The sequence below is a fragment of the Periplaneta americana genome, chromosome 17 (genome assembly GCF_040183065.1).
Source record: "Periplaneta americana isolate PAMFEO1 chromosome 17, P.americana_PAMFEO1_priV1, whole genome shotgun sequence".
NCBI lineage: Eukaryota > Metazoa > Arthropoda > Insecta > Blattodea > Blattidae > Periplaneta > Periplaneta americana.
This window is the reverse complement of record NC_091133.1, coordinates 118,615,865-118,640,769: the sequence shown is the minus strand read 5'-3', so window position 1 is coordinate 118,640,769 and position 24,905 is coordinate 118,615,865. Positions and strand designations below refer to the sequence as shown.

Sequence of the window (24,905 nt, the reverse complement as noted above, 5' to 3'; positions counted from 1 at the left end):
GGGCTGACAACCGTCAAGCAACCAACATTGAGTGCACACTAACTCTGTGTGACTTAAATTGTGGTTTTCTGTTACGTACAGTGACGTGTATTATGCAAATCAAGCTTTCAGCTATAACTCCCTGTGAAGTTGATTTCAATGATTTCGAGGGAAAAATTGTTCCGGGGCCGGGCATCGAATCCGGGACGGTTGTCAGCCCACTTTGAGGTCTGTGGATATAGAGGGAAAAATTGGATCGGTGTCGGGTAGAGTTCCCGGGTAGCTCAGTTGTGAGAGCGTTGGTACGTTTAACCAAAGGTCCCGGGTTCGATGCCCGGCCCCGGAACAATTTTTCCCTCGAAATTATTCAAATTAACTTTACAGGGAGTTATACCTGAAAGCTTGATTTGCATAATACACGTCACTGTACGTAACAGAAAACCACAATTTAAGTCACACAGAGTTAATGTGCTCTCAATGTTGGTTGCTTGACGGTTGTCAGCCCACTTTGAGGTCTGTGGATATAGAGGGGAAAAAAAAAATTGGATCGGTGTCGGGTAGAGTTCCCGGGTAGCTCAGTTGTGAGAGCGTTGGTACGTTTAACCAAAGGTCCTGGGTTCGATGCCCGGCCCCGGAACAATTTTTCCCTCGAAATTATTCAAATTAACTTTACAGGGAGTTATACCTGAAAGCTTGATTTGCAAATTTGTATGATGTTAATTTAAGAGTACACTGGCTGCAAAACAAATGCTGATACGAAATTATATCGTTTTCCGAGGACTTTAGCAAACATGGCAAGGTGGAAAGCTATTTTCTTGAGATTAGTTTTTTTAAAAACGTGTAAATACGACTTTCATAACAAGTTCACGTTATTATTTAATATGAACTGATTTTAAATTATTCATATACAGTGAAACCTCTCATTTACGGACATCGAAGGGACGTAGCAATCTGTCCGCATCTTGGATGTGTCCTTTATTGGGAGGGAGGCTCTCACAATCTAACAGTAAATTTATAATATGCAATATGTATCCCTTCGCACTTTAAATGAAATGTATTACTGTAGTTCAATTCTAAATACAGTCTACTACAGTAAATTCTTTACAACTTTGAACTACAGTAGATAAGACCCAAAAAGGAAAATACAGTACTGTGCCATGCAATTTTATTCTAGATCTACAGTTATGCAGTACTGTAATTTACAGTTTTCAACTTAACCTTTACGTTCAGGTGCCATGTCTCTCGAAACAGAACGACTGATTAAAGTGAAGAGAATAATCCTACTAACCCTATCATGTGTCGAATACAATTTCACGATTGCGAAAACCTTGGACCCATCAGAGAGGTTAAGTTCTATGACTTTATTTATCCACCAGCTTCCAGCAGCTAACAAGGGTAGCCGGATGGGCTAGTGGTAGCCTACGAGACTCTTATTGTCTCCTTTCATGTTAAGGAATTTCTGTACAGTTCCCAAAACTAAATTTTTCCATTTTTGTAACATATTAGGTCTTGAAATCCAAGTTTTGTCTGCAGTCAGGAGGTAAAGCAAACTTTAGGACTGTGAAACAGCTGTCCATGTCCGTGTCTGAAAGTGTCCGTACACTAGAGGCAAATTTATTATTATTTCTATATTATTTTAGTTGGGACATAAAAATCTGTCCGTATATGAGGAGTGTCCGTATCTTGGGGGTGTCCGTAAGGAGAGGTTTCACTGTACTTTTATTTTACAACATTAATAAGAATCCTACACGAAAATAGTGAAAGTTCAGTTTATGTGGCAGCCTTCCTTATTATCCATGGGTACTGTTATTGTTACAATCGATATAGGCCTATACGGTCAGTTACGTTTCATATTGTATTAAGAAATATATAAATTTCAATAATGTAAATATAAAATGTTATTATAAATACAGATACAGAACTGAAAATTGAATGCAATGCCTTCTGTGTATTTCTATTTCTATTGTTTCCTAAGCAAAGTCCTTGTAACACGATAATATTTCAAATCAACAGAGACTTCGACTAGGAATTTATTATGAAGCCCAGTGTACAAACATGTGACATCTTAAGAAATGCATTATCTACTATAAATATTCTCGACTAAACAATTGCTTAGTCTTAGAAGAAAAACTGAGAATTTATACAACTTATCTTTTAAATTGATTAAATGGCGATCTTACTCGTGTTAATTGCGTAAGCATATGTGGCTTACAGCTGTTTCGGTGCTTCTTCACACCATCCTCAGAGCCTACTAGATCTCGGGTCATCTCGAACTTTGCTACCTGTTGTGTCGGTGCATTCGATTGTTGAAAAGTGTTGAAATGTGGTGTCAAATAGTGTGTGTGTTCTGAAATTGATCTGTGTGTTGAGCATTTGATCAGGGTGTGTTTTAGTGTGCCTGTATATTTCATATTGTTCTAGTGTGTTGAGTTTTTGGTTTTTGGGTTGTATATATAGGATTTCCATGTCTGTATTTATGTTATTGTATGTGTGGTTAGCATTAGTTATGTGTTTGGCATACGTAGATGTACACAGATCAATTTCAGAACGCACACACTATTTGACACCACATTTCAACACTTTTCAACAATCGAACGCACCCACACAACAGGCAGCGAAGTTCGAGATGACGCCAAGATCTAGTAGGCTCTGAGGATGGTGTGAAGAAGCACCGAAACAGCTGTAAGCCACACATGCTTACACAATTAACGCGTGTTAGATCGCCATTTAATCAATTAATATTCAAGTGTTAAAAGTAGTGTACGAAGGATTCAACATGGATGAACTTATCTTTTGACATATGAAAGCAACAAAGAGTGATATTCAAAGTACATTCTCATGTCAAATTTGAGGATTTATACAGCTTATCTTTGACTTTAGACATATGAAAGCAACAAAGAGTGATATTCAAATTACAGATGTATTCTCATGTCTTTTATACAGTAACAAAAATAATCAGCTTTACCAATGTTGAAATTGATAAAAAATGTAGGTGGAGGGAATTTTTTGTTGATGTAATATTTTTTTTATGTTTATATCAATTACAACACATTCGGTTTTAAAGTTTATTACAATAAAGTTACGTATTATTATTTTGTTGTTAACGTGTCCATTTTAATTACTGTGATACCTGATATGGTAGTCTGAATTTCTGTTACCATGATAACTCTTTCTGTCCTACCGTGGCTAACGAGAAAGACAGGCTGCAATGCGAATCACAGTTACAAAGTTATCTCGGTCATGGCCATCGTGACAATCGCCTAATATAACTACATGTTCAAAGTTCTAAAAACAAAAGAATTGCTATATTAAACTCTTGTTAAACGTACATTTATATATAAACTTGTTCAATGTTGGAAATGTTATGACTAAGAATGTGACGTTGTGCTGTAGCCTATCTTTCTCATTCACAGGTAGGTCTACTAGCTATACTGTTTTCTCTGTAAGAAAAATCCTAATGTAAACACAAGCACGTGGCTGTCATACCCGTGATTGGCTCACAGTTGAAACACTCACACGACGCAGGAAAATGTAGTCTGTATTTGGAAACTATCATCTTGTATTATTTGAAAATAAAAAATTGAATTCTAGTTGTTAAATAAATGAAACATATAACTTCACTCATATGTTTTTTTTTTTTTTTTTTAATCCAATGCCACCAGGTTGTCTTTTCGACATTTCTGGTCTTCTCTCCTGGCCATGGCTTAGTTGTAACCCACTTCTGAGGTTGGGGCACCTGCAAGGCGGAGTTACATTACCCCGATGATGTGATAGGATGATTATGATAATGATAACCGGGAATCGAACCCGGGACCTCATGAACTATAGCCAGAAGCTCTGACCACTAGGCCATGAGACTGGTCACTTCACTCATATGTAAAAAGATATGTAAAAGAAAAGCTACTTTTATAATTTGTTATGTACTATGAAAGCGGATGAATACAAACAGTAATACCGAAGTAGTCTGTTTTTGTTAACAAGCTGGCGTCACTTGAGCTCGTAGTTGTTCACGTAAGCACGTGGTACTGAAGTATGGCTTCGGCATCCTCGATGTGTTTGGTTATTAAACATAAGAGTGGAAACCCTCTCAAAAGTGGAGAAAAACAAATAGTGTTAAATGTATATAATAAGTTATGCGAGTTTTAATTAGAATAATTATAAAGTAAACATTTCCTAAACAAATGAATGCATAGTAGTGGGGGTTAGGTCTACTTGACGAGTAACGGGAAAGGTTTAACATGAAACAGAATGTACAACAGTACGGGGGAACACGTACTGAGAATCTATGGCACCAAACAGCGGCCAATGAAGCCTCACTTCAGTCACATGCTATTATTTATTTTAGGATTTTTCTTACAGCGAAAAGATTATAATACACAAATCGTATTATGAAAACAACAATAGAAACAAATGTTTACGAAAATAAACTTATAGTATTTCTCTTATACCATAGTTAAAAAATAAACCCACAGGGTCTAAAATGTTTTAATATTACAATTTTTATATTAAAAGATAACTTTTTTTAAATGTTAAAATCCAAGTCATATTTGAAAATAACGTTTAGAATACGCTCACTACAACAAATTCACTCTAGAGGAGAAAATGTTTTGACCATCACAAGGGAGATAAAATTAAGTTTTTGGAAATGCAATTTCAGGAAAAATATTGCTATTCAAGCCAGTGAGGCACTAATAATATTAATACATATATTCAGAGAGGGGATTGGAAATGAACACAGGAATGCAGAAGTTGGGGGGAGGGGAAATTCCTTGGTTCTTCCCCTCTCTTCCCCTTCAGTTTGAACACTGAGCTTTACACAGGATGGACATACTTCACTGACAGGAGAATACTTACGACTTCTCTCTTCAATTATGTAGATTAATGATGAAACAGGATATTGTTTTATTATGCTTGATGTCACATGGATTTATTAGTTTTCCTTAACTGCATCATATAATGGTAGCATGGTGTACTGATTTATTTACGAGAGCTCGTATTAGTTGTAGTAGTCGTTTATTTAATATTCACTGTGAGCTAAAGCAGGGAGATGCACTATCACCTTTACTTTTTAACTTGCTCTAGAATATGCCATTAGGAAAGTCCAGGATAACAGAGAGGGTTTGGAATTGAAAGGGTTACATCAGCTGCTTATCTATGCGGATAACGTGAATATGTCAGGAGAAAATTCACAGACTATTAGGGAAAACATGGGAATTTTACTTGAAGTAAAATGTAGCATGTATGGGCGAATCCAGAAATGCATATAGAGTGTTAGTTGGGAGGCCGGAGGGGAAAAGACCTTTGGGGAGGCCGAGACGTAGATGGGAAGATAATATTAATATGGATTTGAGGGAGGTAGGATATGATGGTAGAGACTGCATTAATCTTGCTCAGGATAGGGATCAATGGCGGGCTTATGTGAGGGCGGCAATGAACCACCGGGTTCCTTAAAAGCCAGTAAGTAAGTAAAGAGATAGGTTTGGAAGTAACGCAGAAAAAACCAAAGTAGGTATATGATTATGTCTTGCGACCAGAACATAGTACGAAATGGAAATACAAAAATTGGAAATTATCCTTTGAAAAGGTGGAAAAATTCAAATACCTTGGAGCAACAGTAACAAATACAAATGACACTCGAGAGGAAATTAAATGCAGTATAAATATGGGGAATGCATGTTGAGAATCTTTTATCATCCAGTCTGCTCTTGAAACAGCTGGAAGTCGTCGTCGTTAGCTGGAAGTTAGAATTATAAAACAGTTATATTACAGATTTTCTGTATGGCTGTGAAACTTGGACTCTTACTCTGAGAGAGGAACATAGGTAAAGGATATTCGAGAATAAGGTGCTTAGGAAAATATCTGAGCTAAGAGAGATGAAGTCACAAGAGAATGGAGAAAGTTACACAATGCAGAACTGCATGCATTGTATTCTTCACCTGACATAATTAGGAACATTAAATCCAGATGTTTGAGATGGGCAGGACATGTAACATGTATGGGTGAATCAGAAATACGTATATACTTTGTAGTTGGAAGACCTGAGGGGAAAAAACCTTTGGGGAGATCAAGACATAGTTGGGAGGATAATATTAAAATGGATTTGAGGAAGGTGGGATATCGTGGTAGGAAATGAATTAATCTTGCTCAGGACAGGGACCGATGGTGGGCTTATGTGAGGGTGGCAATGAACCTCCAGGTTTCTTAAAAGCTGTAAGTAGCAGTAGCAGTAGCAGTAGTAGTAGTAATAGTAACAGTAGTAGCAGCAGTAGTGCTAGTAGTAGTGAGAGTGTTGGTGATGGTGCCCTCCCGTGTCACAGCAGTGTGGTCTAAGGCATCATGTCTAGGACTAGCATTATGGAATAAGCCCTCAATAGAGAACAATTTTTTCATGAAATCTTGGCCAGTGTATGGAAATGGTAACCATTCAGATGAATTTGGGGGGCTGTGATAGGTAGCGAAATTCAGTTTCGCAAACGAGCTGGAGATTTATCGTGCTGACAACAAGATATCTCCACTGTGGTTGGATAATTGTTCATCCATACTGGGGCATATGAATGTGAGGCCAGCAGCCAGCTGGTAGGCCTTGGCCCTGAAACGATTTGCAATATGAGGATGACACTTTGTGCCGAGTAGTCTTCACCTTTCCTCTGCACAACAGAATTGTAACACTTCTGACTTCCAATTCAGTCATTAGCATACAGTCCACGTTTATTGTGATATGTGTGCTCACCATGTTCTCATTTCGTTCCACCATAACTGAGCTCATTGATCAGAGAATCTGCATCGGATTTTGTCACAATCCCAGTAACATGCAAGCAGAGACCATTCACAACATCAAGAAGGTTTTGGGTAATGTTGCTATATGGAGGCAACGCTAATTAATGAGACATATCGTTACTTCAAAGAGGCCCAACGTTGAGAGTGATGAATGTTTCGGAATTTTTTTTTTATGTTTCGGAATTTTTTTTTTATCACCCAGATTTGATTTGCTATGAGTACGCACTTATTGACCAGACAATCAACAAAGAGCACCACTAAGAAATTCTTTGTCCCCATCAAGACTGCATCTGTAGCTGTATGGTGACTGGTAACCAATCAAAATTATTCCACTCCTTTAGAACATATTATTCAGAACTTAAGCCAAATATCGAAACCCTCAGGTTTGACAGGTCTGCTAGTCTCCAGACACGACTTCTGTTTCCCAGATTAAATATGTCACTAAAAGGTTCAAGATTTGAAATCATTAAGGCAATCAAGGCCAAGGCAACAAAGACCTTGCTAGTAAACTCAAAAAATGAGTTTGAAAAGTACTTCAGGCAGTGGAAATACTGTGGACAAGTGTGTGAAAGGACGCACTTTGAAGGAGAATAGAGTGTAAACTCTAAAAGTAAGATCAAAGAGTAGTGGAACGGAGAAAAATTCTCTCCGGCACCGGGATTTGAACCCGGGTTTTCAGCTATACATGCTGATGCTTTATCCACTAAGCCACACCGGATTCCCATCCTGGTGTCGGATCGAATCGTCTCAGTTTAAGTTCCACCTCTTGGGTTCCCTCTAGTGGCCTGCCCTCTGCACGTCATAGATGTCTATGAACGCAGGACAATGTCCACATATGTGCGGAGATGCACTCATTATGAGTGACTGATTGGCTGGGATCCAACGGAATAAGTGCCGTCTTAAATCACAAAGTGATTTACGCATTTCATCTATATTATTTAATGTACCGAAGTACATATGATATTTCCTTGCAGATATTCTGCGTCATCGTATGATGAAAGAGTAGTGGAATGGAGAAAAATTCTCTCTGGCACCGGGATCTGAACCCAGGTTTTCAGCTCTATGTGCTGATGCTTTACCCACTCAGCCACACCGGATTCATCGTAGGATGACGCAGACTATCTGCATGGAAACATCATATGTACTTCGGTACATTAAATAATCTAAAAGTAAACTCGTCTTTTTCTCGTAACCATAGGCGTCATATATGACACTACACCATAAATTCTCATAGTTTATAATTGTGAAGGAAATGGTCTCCATTTAATGTTGATATCTGCAACAATAATTATAGTCCAGGTCAGCTTAATTCATACCCAAGGGTGAAACCTAATCATTTTTCCCCTATTACTTTTTTTATTTTATTGGGTTATTTTACGAGGCTGTATCAACATCTAGGTTATTTAGCGTCTGAATGATATGAAGTGATAATGCCGGTGAAATGAGCCCAGGGTCCAGCACCGAAAGTTACCCAGCATTTGCTCGAATTGGGTTGAGGGAAAACCCCATAAAAAACCTCAACCAGATAACTTGCCCCGACTGGGATTCGAACCCGGGCCACCTGGTTTCGCGGCCAGACTCGCTGACCGTTCCCCCCCATTACTACATATGCTAGTGGATTGTGATGATTTTCTAGTTTGCAGGTTGAATTTTCTTTTGCCAACTTCGTTTCGAATTTCGATACTGACAAATACAACAAATGGTAGTGATTTTGTAACTGGTATGTTGGCAGCTGAGACAAATATCGACAATATTTGTCGGTAGTGGAGTTCCATGAAATTAAAATTGTACTAGATTTCTGAGCCGGTTACTGGCAGCTAATGCAATTTGAACATACTAATAATTAAGTAATATCAGTATTAATATTAATACTTAATAGTTATTTTATGTGTTGCATTGTGGTTATAATTTAAGACTACTGGGTGTTCAGTTCAAAGTGTGTCATGGCTTGCTGTATGCCGTCATGTGGCTAGCCGATGAGCCTAGAGAATTCAATCTTCCTACACTTCCGCAAAGGCGTATTACCTAAATGCGAGAGAAGTTGCCTAGCAAGTACGGCGTTCATTCTGAAGAGTACGTACCGATACGTACGCTAACGCCGGTAGTGGCAGGAATGTGAACTGTTAGGAAATACGTACTGTCGGGATATGGGGAGAGGGTTAAGACGATTACTTACATATTTGTTGACATTAACTTCGGCGGTCAACATGGACATGGAGCATTTGATTTGTGTTGTGGAATGTTACCATACGCAACCGATGATAACAAATACCCTGCGTACGACTTGCCGGCGCAAAACACAGTTCGAAAGAGGTTATGGTAGCACACAGACCGTACAGACCGCCATCTGTTGCTACGACGTTCAAGTTATACCGTACACATTCTCAAGTTCAGACTGAAGAACGCCTTGAATAATAGGCAACTTCTCTGACATATAAGCTGAAACTCGCTTCAAATCGGTGACTCAATAACAGTGACGTCATGACACACTTTGAAATGAACACCCAGTATAATCAGGTAAGTTTTCGGAGTTAATACTAATAATTTCATGTGGTCAAACAAAATACATTTTTAGGTTAGGTCTCGTGAGTCAATTGTTTAGTCAAACCAATGAATTTCGTATTACCAGACAAAATACTTGACATGTTGATACCTTTCTCATATAGTTTGCCTATTAAAAAATATGTTATAAATTATTGAATTATTTAGAATAACCTTCCAACATAAAGTACGGTAAGTAATAAGTCATTTAGTACATAGGATCGTGTGATATTTGGCAACATGACAAGATTGCAATATTTTCTGTTTAGGAACTGTTCTTATGTGACCCTCAATATACTCAGAGAAGGGGTTTAATTATTTGGGTTAATGGATCTGAAGAAAATATGACAAACACATGCAGTTGAGGAAGCAAGCATTATAAACATGCCTTTAACAAGAAAGCACATAGTATATAGAAGGATATTAATGTCTCGTGAAGCTTGTTAAAAGTCGACATAATAAGATGCACTATTTTAAATTAGGGAAAGCATCTAACAGAAGATAATAATTAGTTTGGTTTTAATATTAAATTCTATTTACCTTGTGTTCCTTCTGTACTTCCCATCACCAAGGATTTATTTTCAGGGAGCGAAAGAGAAAAACAAAAAGAAAACCTTAATTAATATCACAAAAACCCACACACAATACAAGACAAAACAAACACAAGTAAGTACAATGCACACCAATTCAAATGTTAGTAATAAACTGTTAGTTAACTACTAAATTTTACCATAGCCAGATCTCCAATTCAGTAATGATATAGTGAAGTTCACATTTATCAATAAAGTAGGCTATATGAGTAGCAGTTTGAAATGAAAAGTGCTGGAAACATTGTAACACTTTTCGAAGTTATGAATGTCTTATGTCAAACATGATTTCATAGACAGTTATTCTGTAACACACTGACATTTCAGACATAGTAACAGAAAAACATTTCATTCGCAATGAAAAGTTACGGTAAAATCAAGAAGTCATACCAGCAAATAGGGATTATAAAGAATGGACACTGAGCGAATTTTCCTGTGTTTTGTTTCTCTGTGCGCCAGCGTTTAGTTCCACTTTCAAGCACTAGAGGTTAGTGTAATCGAGCATACGCTACAATAATAATTGAGTATAGAGTTGAGACACAGGATTCAAGCATCGCCTACCTTATTGCATAATCCAGTAACGCTTTGCTTCAAATAAATTCAAGTTAACAGCTTTTCCTTATTTCTCAATGACAAATTATATTTTTTTTTTATATTTCAGACATAATAAATTATATTATAAAATAATATAATATATTATAAAATTATGTATCAAATTCGTTTAATATTTGTATATAATATAATATAGGTATATGGTTTTATTTCTCATAAGAGTTTTGTTTTTCCATTTTCACTGCTATCAAATCATTACATATTTTAATTGTTGTTGGGGTCAATGTCTCAACTCTCATTATAAAGGAGCTCTAGAGTCTAGACATTACAGTTGACGGATTTATTATTTTATGGATCCAATTTATTTTATTTGAGTACATAACGTTTGAGATGGGCAGGGCATGTAGCACTATCACCTTCACTTTTTAACTTGCTCTAGAATATGCCATTAGGAAAGTCCAGGATAACAGAGAGGGTTTGGAATTGAACGGGTTACATCAGCTGCTTATCTATGCGGATAACGTGAATATGTCAGGAGAAAATTCACAGACTATTAGGGAAAACACGGGAATTTTACTTGAAGTAAAATTTAGCACGTATGGGCGAATCCAGAAATGCATATAGAGTGTTAGTTGGGAGACCGGAGGGAAAAAGACCTTTGGGGAGGCCGAGACGTAGATGGGAGGATAATATTAAAATGGATTTGAGGGAGGTGGGATATGATGATAGAGACTGGATTAATCTTGTACAGGATAGGGACCGATGGCGGGCTTATGTGAGGACGGCAATGAACCTTCGGGTTCCTTAAAAGCCATTTGTAAGTAAGTAAGTACATAATGTACCTAGATGTATTAATTATGTGTTATATTTCCGCTGTGTCGACTGCTAGCTGGTGTGATGTCAGCGCCAACTCTAGGGAGAAAGCAGAATCTCACACTCTAGCTAGCTTGAAGGTCATTGAAATCAGTCCGGCTACATCAAAGGTACCGACGCGAAGTGTCCATTCTTTATAATCCCTATTCGCTGGTCATACCATCATTCACGATGGGAACATAAACATAACAGCAAACATACTTGGTAACCATGGAAACATAACGATGTCATTTCCTCATATTCTGTTGTATACTTCAGCGCTCCACAATTGTGTTCTGTTTGCAAATTACGTAAGCATAAGCATGAAAGTTTGGAGTTTGCAAACTTTCATGTTAACGTCTTACGGTAATGTTTATGTCAATGCTTATGTGAATCATTGTGAATGATCCCATTTGGTAGCCTGGGCGCAAACTTCTGTGTTTATGTTACGGTTATGTTTAATTTTCATTGTGAATGGGCCTTAATCAAAGCTCTTCCAAATGTCAGTCTGAAAAAAAAAGTGTTACTCTGTTACGTGATAAGATTATTTTCATTCTTCATCTAGAAGTACAGCAAAACCTCTGTTACTCCAAGATACAAATAATTTCTTCCATTAAGGAATTATTTCGCTTTGTTCGTAACTACCTCCAAGCTCAACCCAAAAGCAGCTTCCAATTAGTTACCCAGACATGCTTGGCATTTTCTTTGCTATATTAGAGACCCATTTAGATTTCCTTTGAAGAAGGCATCTATGAAAATCAAGGGAGATCAAGCATATTTCTCTTACCAGGATCTGAAGTCTTGTTATGTAGTTAAGTTGATTAATCAATTCGACAAAAACGTTATCAATATAAGGCCAGTGCTATAAATAATATACCAACATTATGTTAGGGTATTAGAATGTATTTATTGGTTCTTTAACACCTAACTGTCAAGTATGTATTAACGTAGAGTTGAAAGAATATCAACTAATGTTAAAGATCTGATGACGAGCTCAGTAACTTAAAAGTCCTGATTAATCCTCCAAAATTTTAAGAGGAGTTGGTTATTAACAGGGAAAGGATTTATATGTAAATACATATTTACTTATAAAGCTAATATAATTTATATTTTGCATTATCTTTATGTTTCACAATGTGTAGGGTTGAAAAATCCTACTTTTATTTTCCATATTTTTCCATATTTTAGAGTTTAGTACATATTTTCGTTAATTTCCATATATTTTCCATATTTCATATAAAACAGTCCATATTATATTAGGTTTAACAATAAAACAAAACAAAATTCCATTAACTTTTAAAAATACATTTCAACAATAGAGATTTAAACACATGTTCAGTAATCCCTTTAACATCAGAGTTATTTGAAAATTAGCAGTCCTATCAACAATGGGAAAGTAAGTTACAAAACTGTATTAATTTAATTTAAAATTTTTAACAGACTTCAGTTGTGCAGCTCAACAGTTAAATGCCAGTCAGAGTACACATAGGTTCAGTTTTGTAAATCATACTATAAAGACGGTAAATATGCCAAAAGTACGTCATTCAGTCAATTTAAAATCAAAACTAACAAGTTACATTTCAGAATTTAAAGAAGATGGTTTATCAACTGACAATAAAATATTATTTTGTAATTTGTGTCAGTGTGCAGTATCATCTACACAAAAGTTCCTGGTGCAACAACACATTACAACTAGTAAACATCAGGCCAACAAACAACTAAATTCCAAGCAGAGACAATTGTTTTTAACACAACCAACAACATCGAATGTAAGATCTGAGTTTAACATCGACCTGTGCCGTTCTCTCATCTCTGCTGATATTCCTCTCTACAAACTAAAGAATAAGGTCTTCAGGGAATTCCTTGAAAAATATACTCAACATACAATCCCGGATGAGTCAACACTTAGGAAGACGTATGCTCCATCCATCTACGATGAGACAATACAGAAGATAAGAGATGAAATTAAAGATAGTTCAATTTGGGTTTCCATTGATGAGACTCCCGACAAAGAAGGTAGACTTGTTGGTAATGTAGTTATCGGTTTGTTAAGTGAACAATATTCTGAACGAATTCTTTTACATTGTGATGTTCTAGAAAAGTGCAATAACAAAACTATAGTTAAACTGTTCAACGAAGCTATGGGTATCCTGTGGCCAAAGGGTATTATGTACGATAATGTGTTATTCTTTATTAGCGATGCTGCCCCTTATATGGTCAAAGCTGGACAAGCATTATCTGTTGTATATCCTAAATTGACTCATTTTACTTGTGTGGCGCATGCATTTCATCGTGTGGCAGAAGTGGTCAGAGACAATTTCCCTAAAGTAGATTTGTTGATTTCATCAGTGAAAAAAGTATTTCTCAAAGCTCCCAGTAGAGTTAACGTGTTGAAAGAAATGTACCCTGAAATTCCATTGCCACCAAAGCCAATTTTAACTAGATGGGGTACATGGCTAGAAGCAGTTGAATATTATGCCGAACACATAGACTCTATTAACAATGTTCTCCTTGCATTGGACTCTGAAGATGCAGTCTCAATTGATACTGCGAAAACAGTTACCTGTGACATAAGTGTGAAGAATGACTTAGCTCACATTCAGCATACATTTTCATGCATCATAAAAACGCTCAAAAGTCTCCAAAATAGGCACCTTTCACTATCTGAAAGTTTTGAAATTATAAATAGTACTGTGGAACAACTGAATCGTGGTAGAGGTAAAGTTGCAGATGCAGTAAGAGCTAAGGTGGACACTGTACTTTCAAAAAACCCTGGATATGAAGAACTACAAAAGGTTGTTGCTGTGATGAGTGGTGAATCAACAGTGAAGATTAACTTGGACTTATCCCCAGCAGACATTGTGAAATTGAATTATGTACCAGTTACTTCTTGTGACGTCGAACGCTCTTTTAGTCAGTATAAATCTATCCTCAGAGACAATAGAAGAAGATTCACTTTTCAGCACTTGAAAGAAATGTTTGTAACCTATTGTTATGGTAACAGACAATAAAAATTGTGTTTTGTTGAAACTACATTGGAAGATAAGGTACGTCCATTATATTTTTTGTTTAGTTTGATTAAAATGTACCAATATTTAACGTACATAGTCATTTTTTTATAATTTTAAGTCCATATTTAATTCCATATTTTGGTAAAAATCCATATTTAATTCCATATTTTGGTAAAAATAACTACATATATATTTACATATTTCATATATTTTTAGTCCATATAAATCCGTTCCCTGGTTATTAACAAGGTAAAAAATTGCATTTTTTTTATTTACTTATTTTAAAGAACGTTTTTTCCTGTACAATTATATATACAATTTATATATATTGCGAGAATATTTGTTTTCAATAAATTTCCTATTCAAATCATAATAATAACATTTAATTACAAATGCTCTTTTTCGAAATCTACAAATTACAAATTATTGGTACACTTTATAGAAAAACTATGTGAGCAAGACTTTTAATATTTTCAAGCTATCAACGAGATGTATAATAATGCTATCCCAAGAGGTTTATAAATATATTACAATAAATTATTGGTTACATACATACATACATTTCAATAAGAGAGGAAAATTGTTTGAATTATAAAAAAGTTCAAATATGTCCAGATCATAACATTTAAAGAAATCTTATTCTTTCTAGCAAGAATGCCTTCTATTATTTCTAAGTCTTTGTGATTAAAATTTATTTGAAATTTGAAATATAGGAAAGAGAAAATTGTATCAATGCAAGTGCATGTAGTTTAATTGCTAATGAAAACCTAATTATGTTATTATTTTCCGAGATGTAAAACAATGTATAAGAACTTTTGGTGCATATTTGAAGTGTAGAAAGAGGATATAGCAAAAAAAAAAAAAAAAAAAAATCATATAATTGTGAGTACTAGAACCTAACCTAGGACAAAATAAAATGTAGTTACATCTTCAGAACTTTCACATTACTTAGCAACCAACTCTCCTTTAAAGTTTCATTAGTAAGGTGCAAAAAAAAAGCTAAGAGCTTTCTAAAATAAAAATAGTTTAGGGTTAAAAATAATAATGTTCCTAATACTCGCAAAAAGTTCTTATACCATAACATTAGGACCTATTCATCCCCTTTATCAAAGTTCTCGAAGGAGATCGTAACTTCAAATTGAGGACCGTTTTTGCAAAACTTGCTAACTAAATTTAAATGTAAAAACTAAATTTTATAGGAAACACAAAAAACTGAAATAACTGCAAGTTTTGCTATAGCTCTCAGATAGCAGACAGCAAGTTTTGAAAAAATGATCACACTTTGACACACTACTGTGAAGGAAATAATAAGATTTTCCTAAGAAGCCTTTAGCATCATGTAGAGGCCTGTCTTATGTTAACCAATCCACCAAAATCTCAATTTTGAAAATTTTGCAGTTAGCAAGTTTTGCAAAAACGGTCCTCAATTGTTCTGCATTTCTATTCTTTCTCTGTCACAGTATCTTTTGCTTTTGTAGTTTAATGTTTAGTTCTCCATTTTATAAATAAAAAATGGCAATAAGTAAGCTATCACCTGGGTTTCATTTTATGAAACTCTAAAGGCGTATCTCCACTATTAAACATTTAACAACAACATGTTAAATGTTAAATTGTTTACCGTTTACATCCCAACATGTTGATTGAACATGTTAATGCTAATTTCATTTAACACACTATTAAACATGTTAAACTTGACTTTCTTTGCATAGTCCACCATAAACAGTCTATGAGATTTTAATATAGATAGTGTTTTATTTTCAAACCTTGGACAATGGACTCAGATGACGATCTGACTTTTGTAATTGCCTCTATTGCTCGTTACAAGGCTTTGAAAAAGAAGAAAATGAGAATGTGGATGCGGCAATATCTTAGTAAAAGACACTATGCAGGATACATTCTAAATGAGCTTAAAGTTGAATACAGTATCGATTTGGATTCAAAAACTTGCTGAGAATGTCAGAACACGATTTTAATATAGTGCTGCAAAAATACTTCCTGTTACATCAAAGGAATATACATAATTTAAGAGCAGGCATTTCACCTCAATTAAAAAAATTACAGTGCGATTGATTATCATAGGACCTACGACATGATAGATGTTAAAGGAGTGGGTAATATCATATTATTCTTTCCGAAGTTTTACGAATGTTAACATACATCACCAAATACGACCATTACTGACGTCAACATAGCATTAACATTTAGCGTAGCGAGAGTGCGAAAACTCTCTATTGTATTCTCGAGAACAGTTAAATAATAATTCCAGTTCTCTAAAACAGTCGGCCTTCTTAGTTTTGCCCGTGTATTCTTTTGGAGACACATCCCACAAAAACAAGGCCTTTCCATCAGTGCATTAATTTTATTCTAATGTATTTTCTTTCGTCCACTCCATTACTTCGAACAACTTACAGCTAACACCAAGGACCAATGATAGTATAAAAATGATCAAGATACGCGCCACAAAATCGGAACTTATAGTTGTTGCTATGGAAACTGTACGAACTTTGCCGAACTGTACCGACGCTGCACGAGCAAATGAATTGACTTGACATGTTTTCCATTTCTGCTGGAAAACACGCCAACATGTTAAAAGTGTTAAATTCAACATACTTATTTAACATGTTAAGTCGATTGAGATTTGAAATGTCCATATACATGTTAAATTCAACATGTTATATTTAACATGTTGTTGTTAAATGTTTAATAGTGGAGACGCGCCTTAATGCAAACATAACAACGAAATGTATAGAAGAGTAAACACGAAGATGGAAAGCTGCAGCTAAACTGCGGCTGCAAAAGTAGCGCCTTGTGTGTGAACGGACTCGAAACCTCCAGTCGTAACTTTTGCAGTGCTCAGGTTGCACAGCACGAAAAGTAGCGTGCAGTGCACTACTTCTGACTTACATGTGAACATGACACGCAGCTTTTGAGGAAAAGTAGTGACGTGTGACTGTACATTAAGTTGGATGACACGTATAAACAAAAAAGTTCAATAGAGGAAGAATTATTAATGAATTACAGTAGTTATCAAACCTATGTTCACATTAACTTTTGTTACACAAAATAATCTCAAGAATAAGCAGCTCATTGGTAGTATAAGTTCACAAATCATTTCTACTTTCTCAGCAATTTTTTTTTTTTCAGATATCACATATGTTTCTTGTTCAAGAAGAAATGACATCCATAACAGGTGCATTTGCTGAACACCAACAAACTGTTCATATGAAAACACACGATTGTTAACAAAGCCACACACACAAAACAGTCAGAGTAAAGGTACCAGTCCTCACCTGAACTCCTCTGTGTCAGTGCTCAGTTCCTGTTCAATGTGCAGGAACACTTGCACCATCTCACTTATGATGATAGGCCACAGTGACGTCACATGCTGTGGAGACATGCGCAGCAACAGCACTCGAAAACAAAGGAATACCTGAGCCTGGACAGACGGCACTACCTGAGGCAATCTGAGGCTGTCTGCTAGACGTTCTGAAATGCAAAAATGCGAGAAAGTATATTAAGAACAGATTATATTATAAACTGTTGGAAAATGCTGTCCAAGAAGCACAAGACAACAGAGGATATCAAGAAACGTAAAACCAGGGCAGGAACTTAGCACCCAATTCGTAATTTTGCCCAAGAGTCAAATGAGACACATCAGAATTCTGCAAGTTTGCATAATTTTTTTTTTCACAACTGTAAAGCATTTATGAAATATACAATTAATTAAGTATCTGCATGATTCTTTTACTGACTGTTTTACAGACCTACATCAACAACATAGTCTAGGATCTTTTACCTATTCCTTAAAAAAAAAAAAATTTTTTTTCTTAATCGTTATCTTCAACATTAAATTTTCTAAATTTTTTTTTTTTGAAGGAACAGGTAAGCAATTAAGGTAATATCTTCGGTACCGTGAATTTAAAACCTGGTGTGCATACCCCCAGAAAGGAAAAGGAGTTGTATTGTTTGAAGAAGTACCTGCAGCCAACTCGTGGATCATCAAGCATGATGGATTATCAAGTTCTGAATGGAGAGAAATGCTAAAAATGACTGCGATGGTGGCACCAGTACGTTCTCTCCCTGGTCGCTCTACAGGCACAACCCACTGTAGGCATTGCAGTGAGTATGAAACTTTACCACATGTGCTTGGGAGTTGCCCACAGGGAGAAGTACTCAGAATAAAATGTCACAACACCATACGTTCTATGATCGCAGATGCACTTTGATCCAAAAATCCAGACGTTCACGAGGAAGTTCATTGTATTGCTGATGGTGGAAGCAATCGTAGGATCGATATCATAGCTATAAATAGGAATAAACAGACAGCCGAAATAATTGATCCTACCATCAGATTTGAAATCTTAGCCACTCAACCATCTGAAGTGAACGAAGAGAAAAAGAAAATCTACGAGCCCACGATTCAGTACCTATCGGCAAAATACAACATAGAAAAAAATCACAGTTACTGGTCTCTTCTTCGGAGCGAGAGGCAGCATTCCGAAAGCTTTTGTAAAGTGGAGGGAAAAATACAAGCTGACGAGAGATCTTCAAGATGCCATCATCACCACCATAATAAAATTTTCTGTAGCGATATTTCGTCAGCATCTTTATGGTGTGCATTCGATTTAAATTACACTTGGTTCTATTTTTTTTCTTATGTCTTATTCACTTTTGTCTGAAATCTGTTTATAAAATTTTCCATTTTAAATTTTATTGTGAGCTATTCTGTGTCCCAGGGCAAACCCAAAATTTTGGGTCAGACTACTAAATTAAATTAATCCTAGACTATGTTGTTGATTTAGGTCTTTAAAACATTCCAGTAAAAGAATCATGCAGATATTTAATTAATTGTATATTTTATTATGTAAATCTTTTACAGATGTAAAAAAAAATATGGAACTTTGATATTAATTTTACAGATAATTTATTTTAGAAAACATTGTAGTAGTATTCAATATTCTGAATATTTTAAAGAGTAATGTATTTATATTAAACATGAAAAGTTTTGTCCATTTAGCTTTTAAACTTAATAAACTTCCTCGTATGTAATCCTGAAAACTTCGTAAATAATTCAACAGTTCATAGCATAAATACGTGTCAAGAAATAACTTTCATACTCCATTGGCAAGTCTATCATGCTTTCAAAAAGAAGTCTGTTATATGGCAGTAAAAATTTTTAATAATCTCCCTAAGGATATAAAAAATCAAACTCAAAGCATAAGATTATTTAAGGCCAAATTACCGAAGTACCTAATTTCTCACCCCATCTATTCTGTAGGTGAATTTATGACATTCAACAACACTGCATGAATATTTCTGTCTTGTATTAAGCATTGATACTAATCCCTTATATTGTACTAGTATACTGTATCGTAAAACCTTTCTGTATATATTTCAACTAGACTGTGACTATAAATAAGACTTGGTAGTGCTATTAAGATTTTTTTGCCATGTTCCTTTACTTTACATTATTTACATTATACCTGGAAACGAGAAAGTCGATAATATTGCAAAACAGGCAACATATTTGCAACCAAGACCTCTTCAAGTGATATCTCTATCCAATGCTTTTGCTTCAGTAAAGTCTCATTTTACAAACCTATGGATCAACAATTGGCTCTCTTCTGACAAAGGAAAAATTTTACAGTCTGTACAAAAGAAACCAAATGACCTGGAAATGTACAAAAACTTGCCCAGACATGTTCAAACATTTTTAACAAGAGCCAGAACAGATCACATTGTCACTCAATTGTACCTACACCGATTTCACATTTCTGATAATCCTACTTGTCTGTGGTGTAATAATCGTGATGAAGATCTGGAACACATTCTTCTATACTGTCCGTCCATAAACCACAAAACAAGTAAATTGAAGTCATCAGTACCAGTTGCAGAAGACACAGCCCTGCAGTATATATTGACTACACCCCAACTCTGGCTACTAGCAACAGGCATCTATAATGAACACTGATCAAAATAGCCCTCATTTCTCATGAAAAACAACTGAATAGACTACAGTGGACTATAGTGGGCTTCATGTTGTCAGCAAACAGCTGGATACATCAAGAAGATTGATGTGATTACTTTACATTCCATTTACTAGCTGTGAAGCGATGTACGAATACCATGGATTGTAAATAAATACAATACAATACAATAGTAGCTGAGATATAAAAAAAATAATTTCACCAAATTTTTGCAGACCAATGGTGTACCTCCCCACTTAAATAATTGATTAAAAAATTTACTAGAATACTGTGACAAATGAATATGTATATATGCAAAGTCTAGAATGCAAGTCAAACACTGTTCAACTGGTGGTATTAAAGCATTTTCAATTTGCAACTGCGGATTCATTTGAAGACATTGGCATTTTGATACAGTACAGTGTAGCAGTATACTGCAGCATGGTTCTTGTCCTGGCAGCTCAGATTAAGCACTCAAACATCAATAAGCACAATAAGTCTCAGGCTGCAGTGTAAACCTTCAGATCCCTCCTCCATATAAAAAACTGAGGGGGGGGGGGACTCAATAAGCACTGAAACAGCAATATCTGATAATTTTGCAAAGAACTTGGAATAAATTAACTGCTCTTTGCTATAATAATTTACCTTGTATCTCTGGCATGTACTTGTGGTACTGGTCAGTCTCACTGCACAAGATAACAAAGGCAAGCCTCTTCAGTAACTGTGCCCGCTGCTCATATTCTTGTTCTCGACTAGAGAAAATGCTCAGAGATCCGCTCTGTGCCATGGACACACGACCTGTAAACATTATAATCAAACTATTTTGAAAGTTCATGGTGTCGATAGCATTAATGAGTCATTTCTGTGGATTTCTCACATTTAGTCATCAAAATATCGCAACAGAAACTATATTTTAGCAAACAGAATTATGAATACAGCAATTTACTAATTTTACACACACAAAAATTTAAAATATTATTTTAGGGGAGCAGGGGAGGAATTAAAAATTTTAATTTTACTCATATGATCATAAGTAACATATTTATATCTTCAAAGATGCAAGGCAAATGAACAAATGATAAAATTTTACGTTTTAAGGAGAGAGGATGGTCAAATATAGTGGAAAACCAGTAAATTGAAAAAAAAAAAATTTCCCCCCTTAAAATACTCTTGATATGTGAAAAATACATTACACAAAATTTAACGCACATTTATAGCATTCTTGGCCACTATGTGACGCCATTTTTTAAGCTTTGGTGCAGAGGGTTTTCAAATTACAATGAACTTTGATTATGATCTTCTGTAACTTTAACATTTTTCAATTTATTTTTTCCTTAAGAGGTTAGGTACAGCTTACAGCAGTAAAATTTTGGAAATATTCAACATTTTTTTCCTCCATTACTGTATCTTGTACAATAATGAAAATTAGTATGTGTAAAACACTGTCTCTCTGCTACATGAAAAAATATTTTTACGATTTAAATACATTGTTTTTTTTTTTTTTTCAAAATTCATTTCACTGTGTACTGATGAAGCATTTCCCACACAACTCAAAAACTCTCCAACATTCTGTGATGAAATATTTTGTGTATTTATGCATGTCATACCTACAATATGATGCAAGATCACTTCTCTAACTTTGTTAGATTGTCTGATAAAAAATAAATTCATTTAAAAGAAATGATAAAATATCAGTATTTTCTCCTAATACAAAATAAAAAAAAAATATTATTTATTAAGGAATGTAGTTGAAAGAGCATGATATTGTAAACATAAGTTTCAGCAATAAAATAAAAGAGAACATGAAAAGGTTAACGAGGTTATGAGTGATGAGGGAAAAGCTTCATCACTGCATAGTGAACTGCCAATGTTTTGAATTTTGAAAAAAAATAAATAAATAAATAAATAAATAAATAAATAAATAATAATAATAATAATAATAATATAAAAATAAAAACAAAATAAAATAAATATATATATATATATTTTTTTAATCATAAAAATAGTTTTTTACCTAGCAGGACAGTGTTTTACACATACCAATTTTCATTTTTGTACAAGATACAGTAATGGAGGAAAAATATTTTCAATATTACCAAAAATTTTACTGCTGTAAGCTGTACCTAAACCCTTAAAATATCCTTCAATATGTGAAAAATATAGTAAGCCTCTATATTTAATCTGTATTTACGGCCTTGTCAGATACTGTGACGCCATTTTTAAAGCTTTGCTGTACAGGATTTTTAAATAACACTAAACCCTGATTGTAACTTCCCACAACTTCAATCTTTTGCTTTATTCCAAAGAGAAAGTTATATATTTTCGAAACTATAAAAGCTACATGAATGATATTTGGTACACACATTCTTTAGGCTATTAAGAAAATTTCCTCTGTAATATAAATTTGTTATTTTGTTGCACTTGAAAAATATGCCTCCGTAATTCTATAAAAGTATCTCTAAAATTCATTCTTAAAATGTAATTGTTTATCTTACAATTTTTGAAGCCAATATCAAAATTGTACTGGACCCATTTTCAAGAACGTGCTTTTAGGAATAAGTCATAGAAATTTTAAATTTAATTTAAAAAATGGCTGAAATACTGTATATATCCATTTTAGTGAATTTCTGTATCCTACTATTTATTTTAATTTGGGCCCCAATTTTTTCTTTTTAAATATAATCTCGAATTTAAGTTGTTGCATCAATGATATTTCTACATATATAAACAAATCTAATATAACTATCCTCTCCCTAATTTGATAAAATGGCTTCACACAAAATAATAATAATAAAAAAAAAACATGGATGACACCTCACACCACACAACAATAATTATCAATCATTATGAAGACTAAAATTTCAGTCATGTATTACAACACTTTTTTGGGGGAGGGGAACCAGTTCTCAATTAAAGTACTCCTCCAGCTGTCACCAAAAAAAAAAAAACATGCACGCACACACACACAATATCAGGAAATTGAAATCATAGTTAATCAAAACTGGACAGCCCCAATTAGGAATGAAGAAGCGTGATCACTTGACTAGCAGCACATGGCTACCACTATAAATTCTGCAAAAAGAAATATTTCCACAATCCAAGTGAAAGTTGTGTGTGTGAACTATGTGGGAAACTTTGTGAAAGGTACCAGTATGATAAGTGCTTAAAACACAAAAAGACTAAGTGAATGCAGCAAGGAAGTGTTACACTATTATACTATCTTCATGTACATTCGTGCACTTTACCTCCTACAAAGACCATCGACATATGAAAGTTTAACAGTTGCAGACAACAAAACACTTTTACAACAACTTAAATAAGAGGAAGAGTACATAGGAAATAAAAATGGAAGAAGTCATCCTGAAATTTATGTATGTGAATGTTCTTACTTACTCATCAGATCCCTGAAAGTTGTGTTGTCATGTGTCATCAGATTGTCCACTATCGTTTTCCAATATGGAAGACAATTGCCTTCCATTTGGAATAGCGCAGGATCAAGGAGAAGATCAAATACATCCCTGCGCCAAGCTTTACGTGTGTACTGGTAACTGCTAAGGCTTGCTAACAGCTGAGAGCACGCATGGAAACTAGGAACATTTCGCCGACTGTGAAATGTAATAAAATTTATTATTAGTAATGATCCTGCACTATCACCTTCACTCCTTAACTTTGCTCTAGGATATGCCATTAAGGCCAGGGAAACAGAGAGGGTTTGGAATTGAACGGTTTACATCAATTGTTTGTTTATGTGGATGATGTGAATATGTTAGGAGAAAACCCATAAAACTATTAGGGAAAACACTGGAAGTTTACTTGAAGTAATGAGATAGATTTGGAAGTAAATCCCGAAAGAACAAAGTATATGATTATGACTCATGACCAGAACACAGTACGAATGACGTCTGATTGCAAACCACTATCATGAGTAATAGTGTTCTGGACAATAAGAATTTTTCAACAGAAGTACAACTTCAGCATTGTACCCATTACAATCACCATGAAGTTCTCCAGTAGATGAAAATCATGTGTTACATCTATAAAAAAATCAACATACGTGTGGTTCTTCAGGTACGGAGTTATGTTGTACATTAGAGCTGTTAGTAGTGCCACAACCCTCTCCTTTTCTTGGCTGCCATAGCTGACATCCAAAAGAGGTGCCAGCAACTCCGCTAGCACAGCCTGTGCCTGCACACTATATTGAGCTGTTGACAGGCTGGTAGGTCCTAAAAGGAAATGAAAAATTTAAAACTTCATTTATACGTTCTTATGGGGAGTCTGAGAAAAACGTGTAATTGAAATGGCATTTGAAGAGTCCACTGCAAGAATGATGGATGTCATTTGGAATACATTTTGCAGGAGAAGCAATTGAAAGTCTGAAATGCTTAGCGCTCAAAGCTTAACTGAGATTTTCCGATCATTACTGGACAATGACTATCAGTGTTAATGCCATATAACTCTCTATGTACATTCTATATGTCTTAAGCTATGCATTGACAGTCTTGGTTCATTTTCGACAAGTAACATCCATCATTCTTGCAGTGGACTCTTCATTTAATAACACCTGAAATAGCATTCAATTTAATAACAGTGATTAATTTACAAAAAAAAGAAAATACAGTTATTTTGTACTGCTTGCTTTT

The 24,905-nt window shown here is 35.0% G+C and overlaps 1 protein-coding gene across 4 annotated transcripts in view; it reads right to left on the bottom strand.

Moving 5' to 3' along the window:
- LOC138692613 (protein DOP1 homolog) overlaps positions 1-24,905 on the bottom strand; it is a 122,581-nt gene that overhangs the window by 20,759 nt on the left and 76,917 nt on the right. For all 4 annotated transcript variants that reach the window (XM_069815637.1, XM_069815635.1, XM_069815636.1 and 1 more), the window contains 4 exons: positions 24,320-24,488; positions 23,659-23,870; positions 20,911-21,063; positions 17,590-17,785 (listed from right to left, as the gene is read on the bottom strand). In XM_069815637.1, the coding sequence (XP_069671738.1) occupies positions 17,590-17,785; positions 20,911-21,063; positions 23,659-23,870; positions 24,320-24,488 (730 nt within the window). The remainder of the gene's footprint in view (positions 1-17,589; positions 17,786-20,910; positions 21,064-23,658; positions 23,871-24,319; positions 24,489-24,905) is intronic.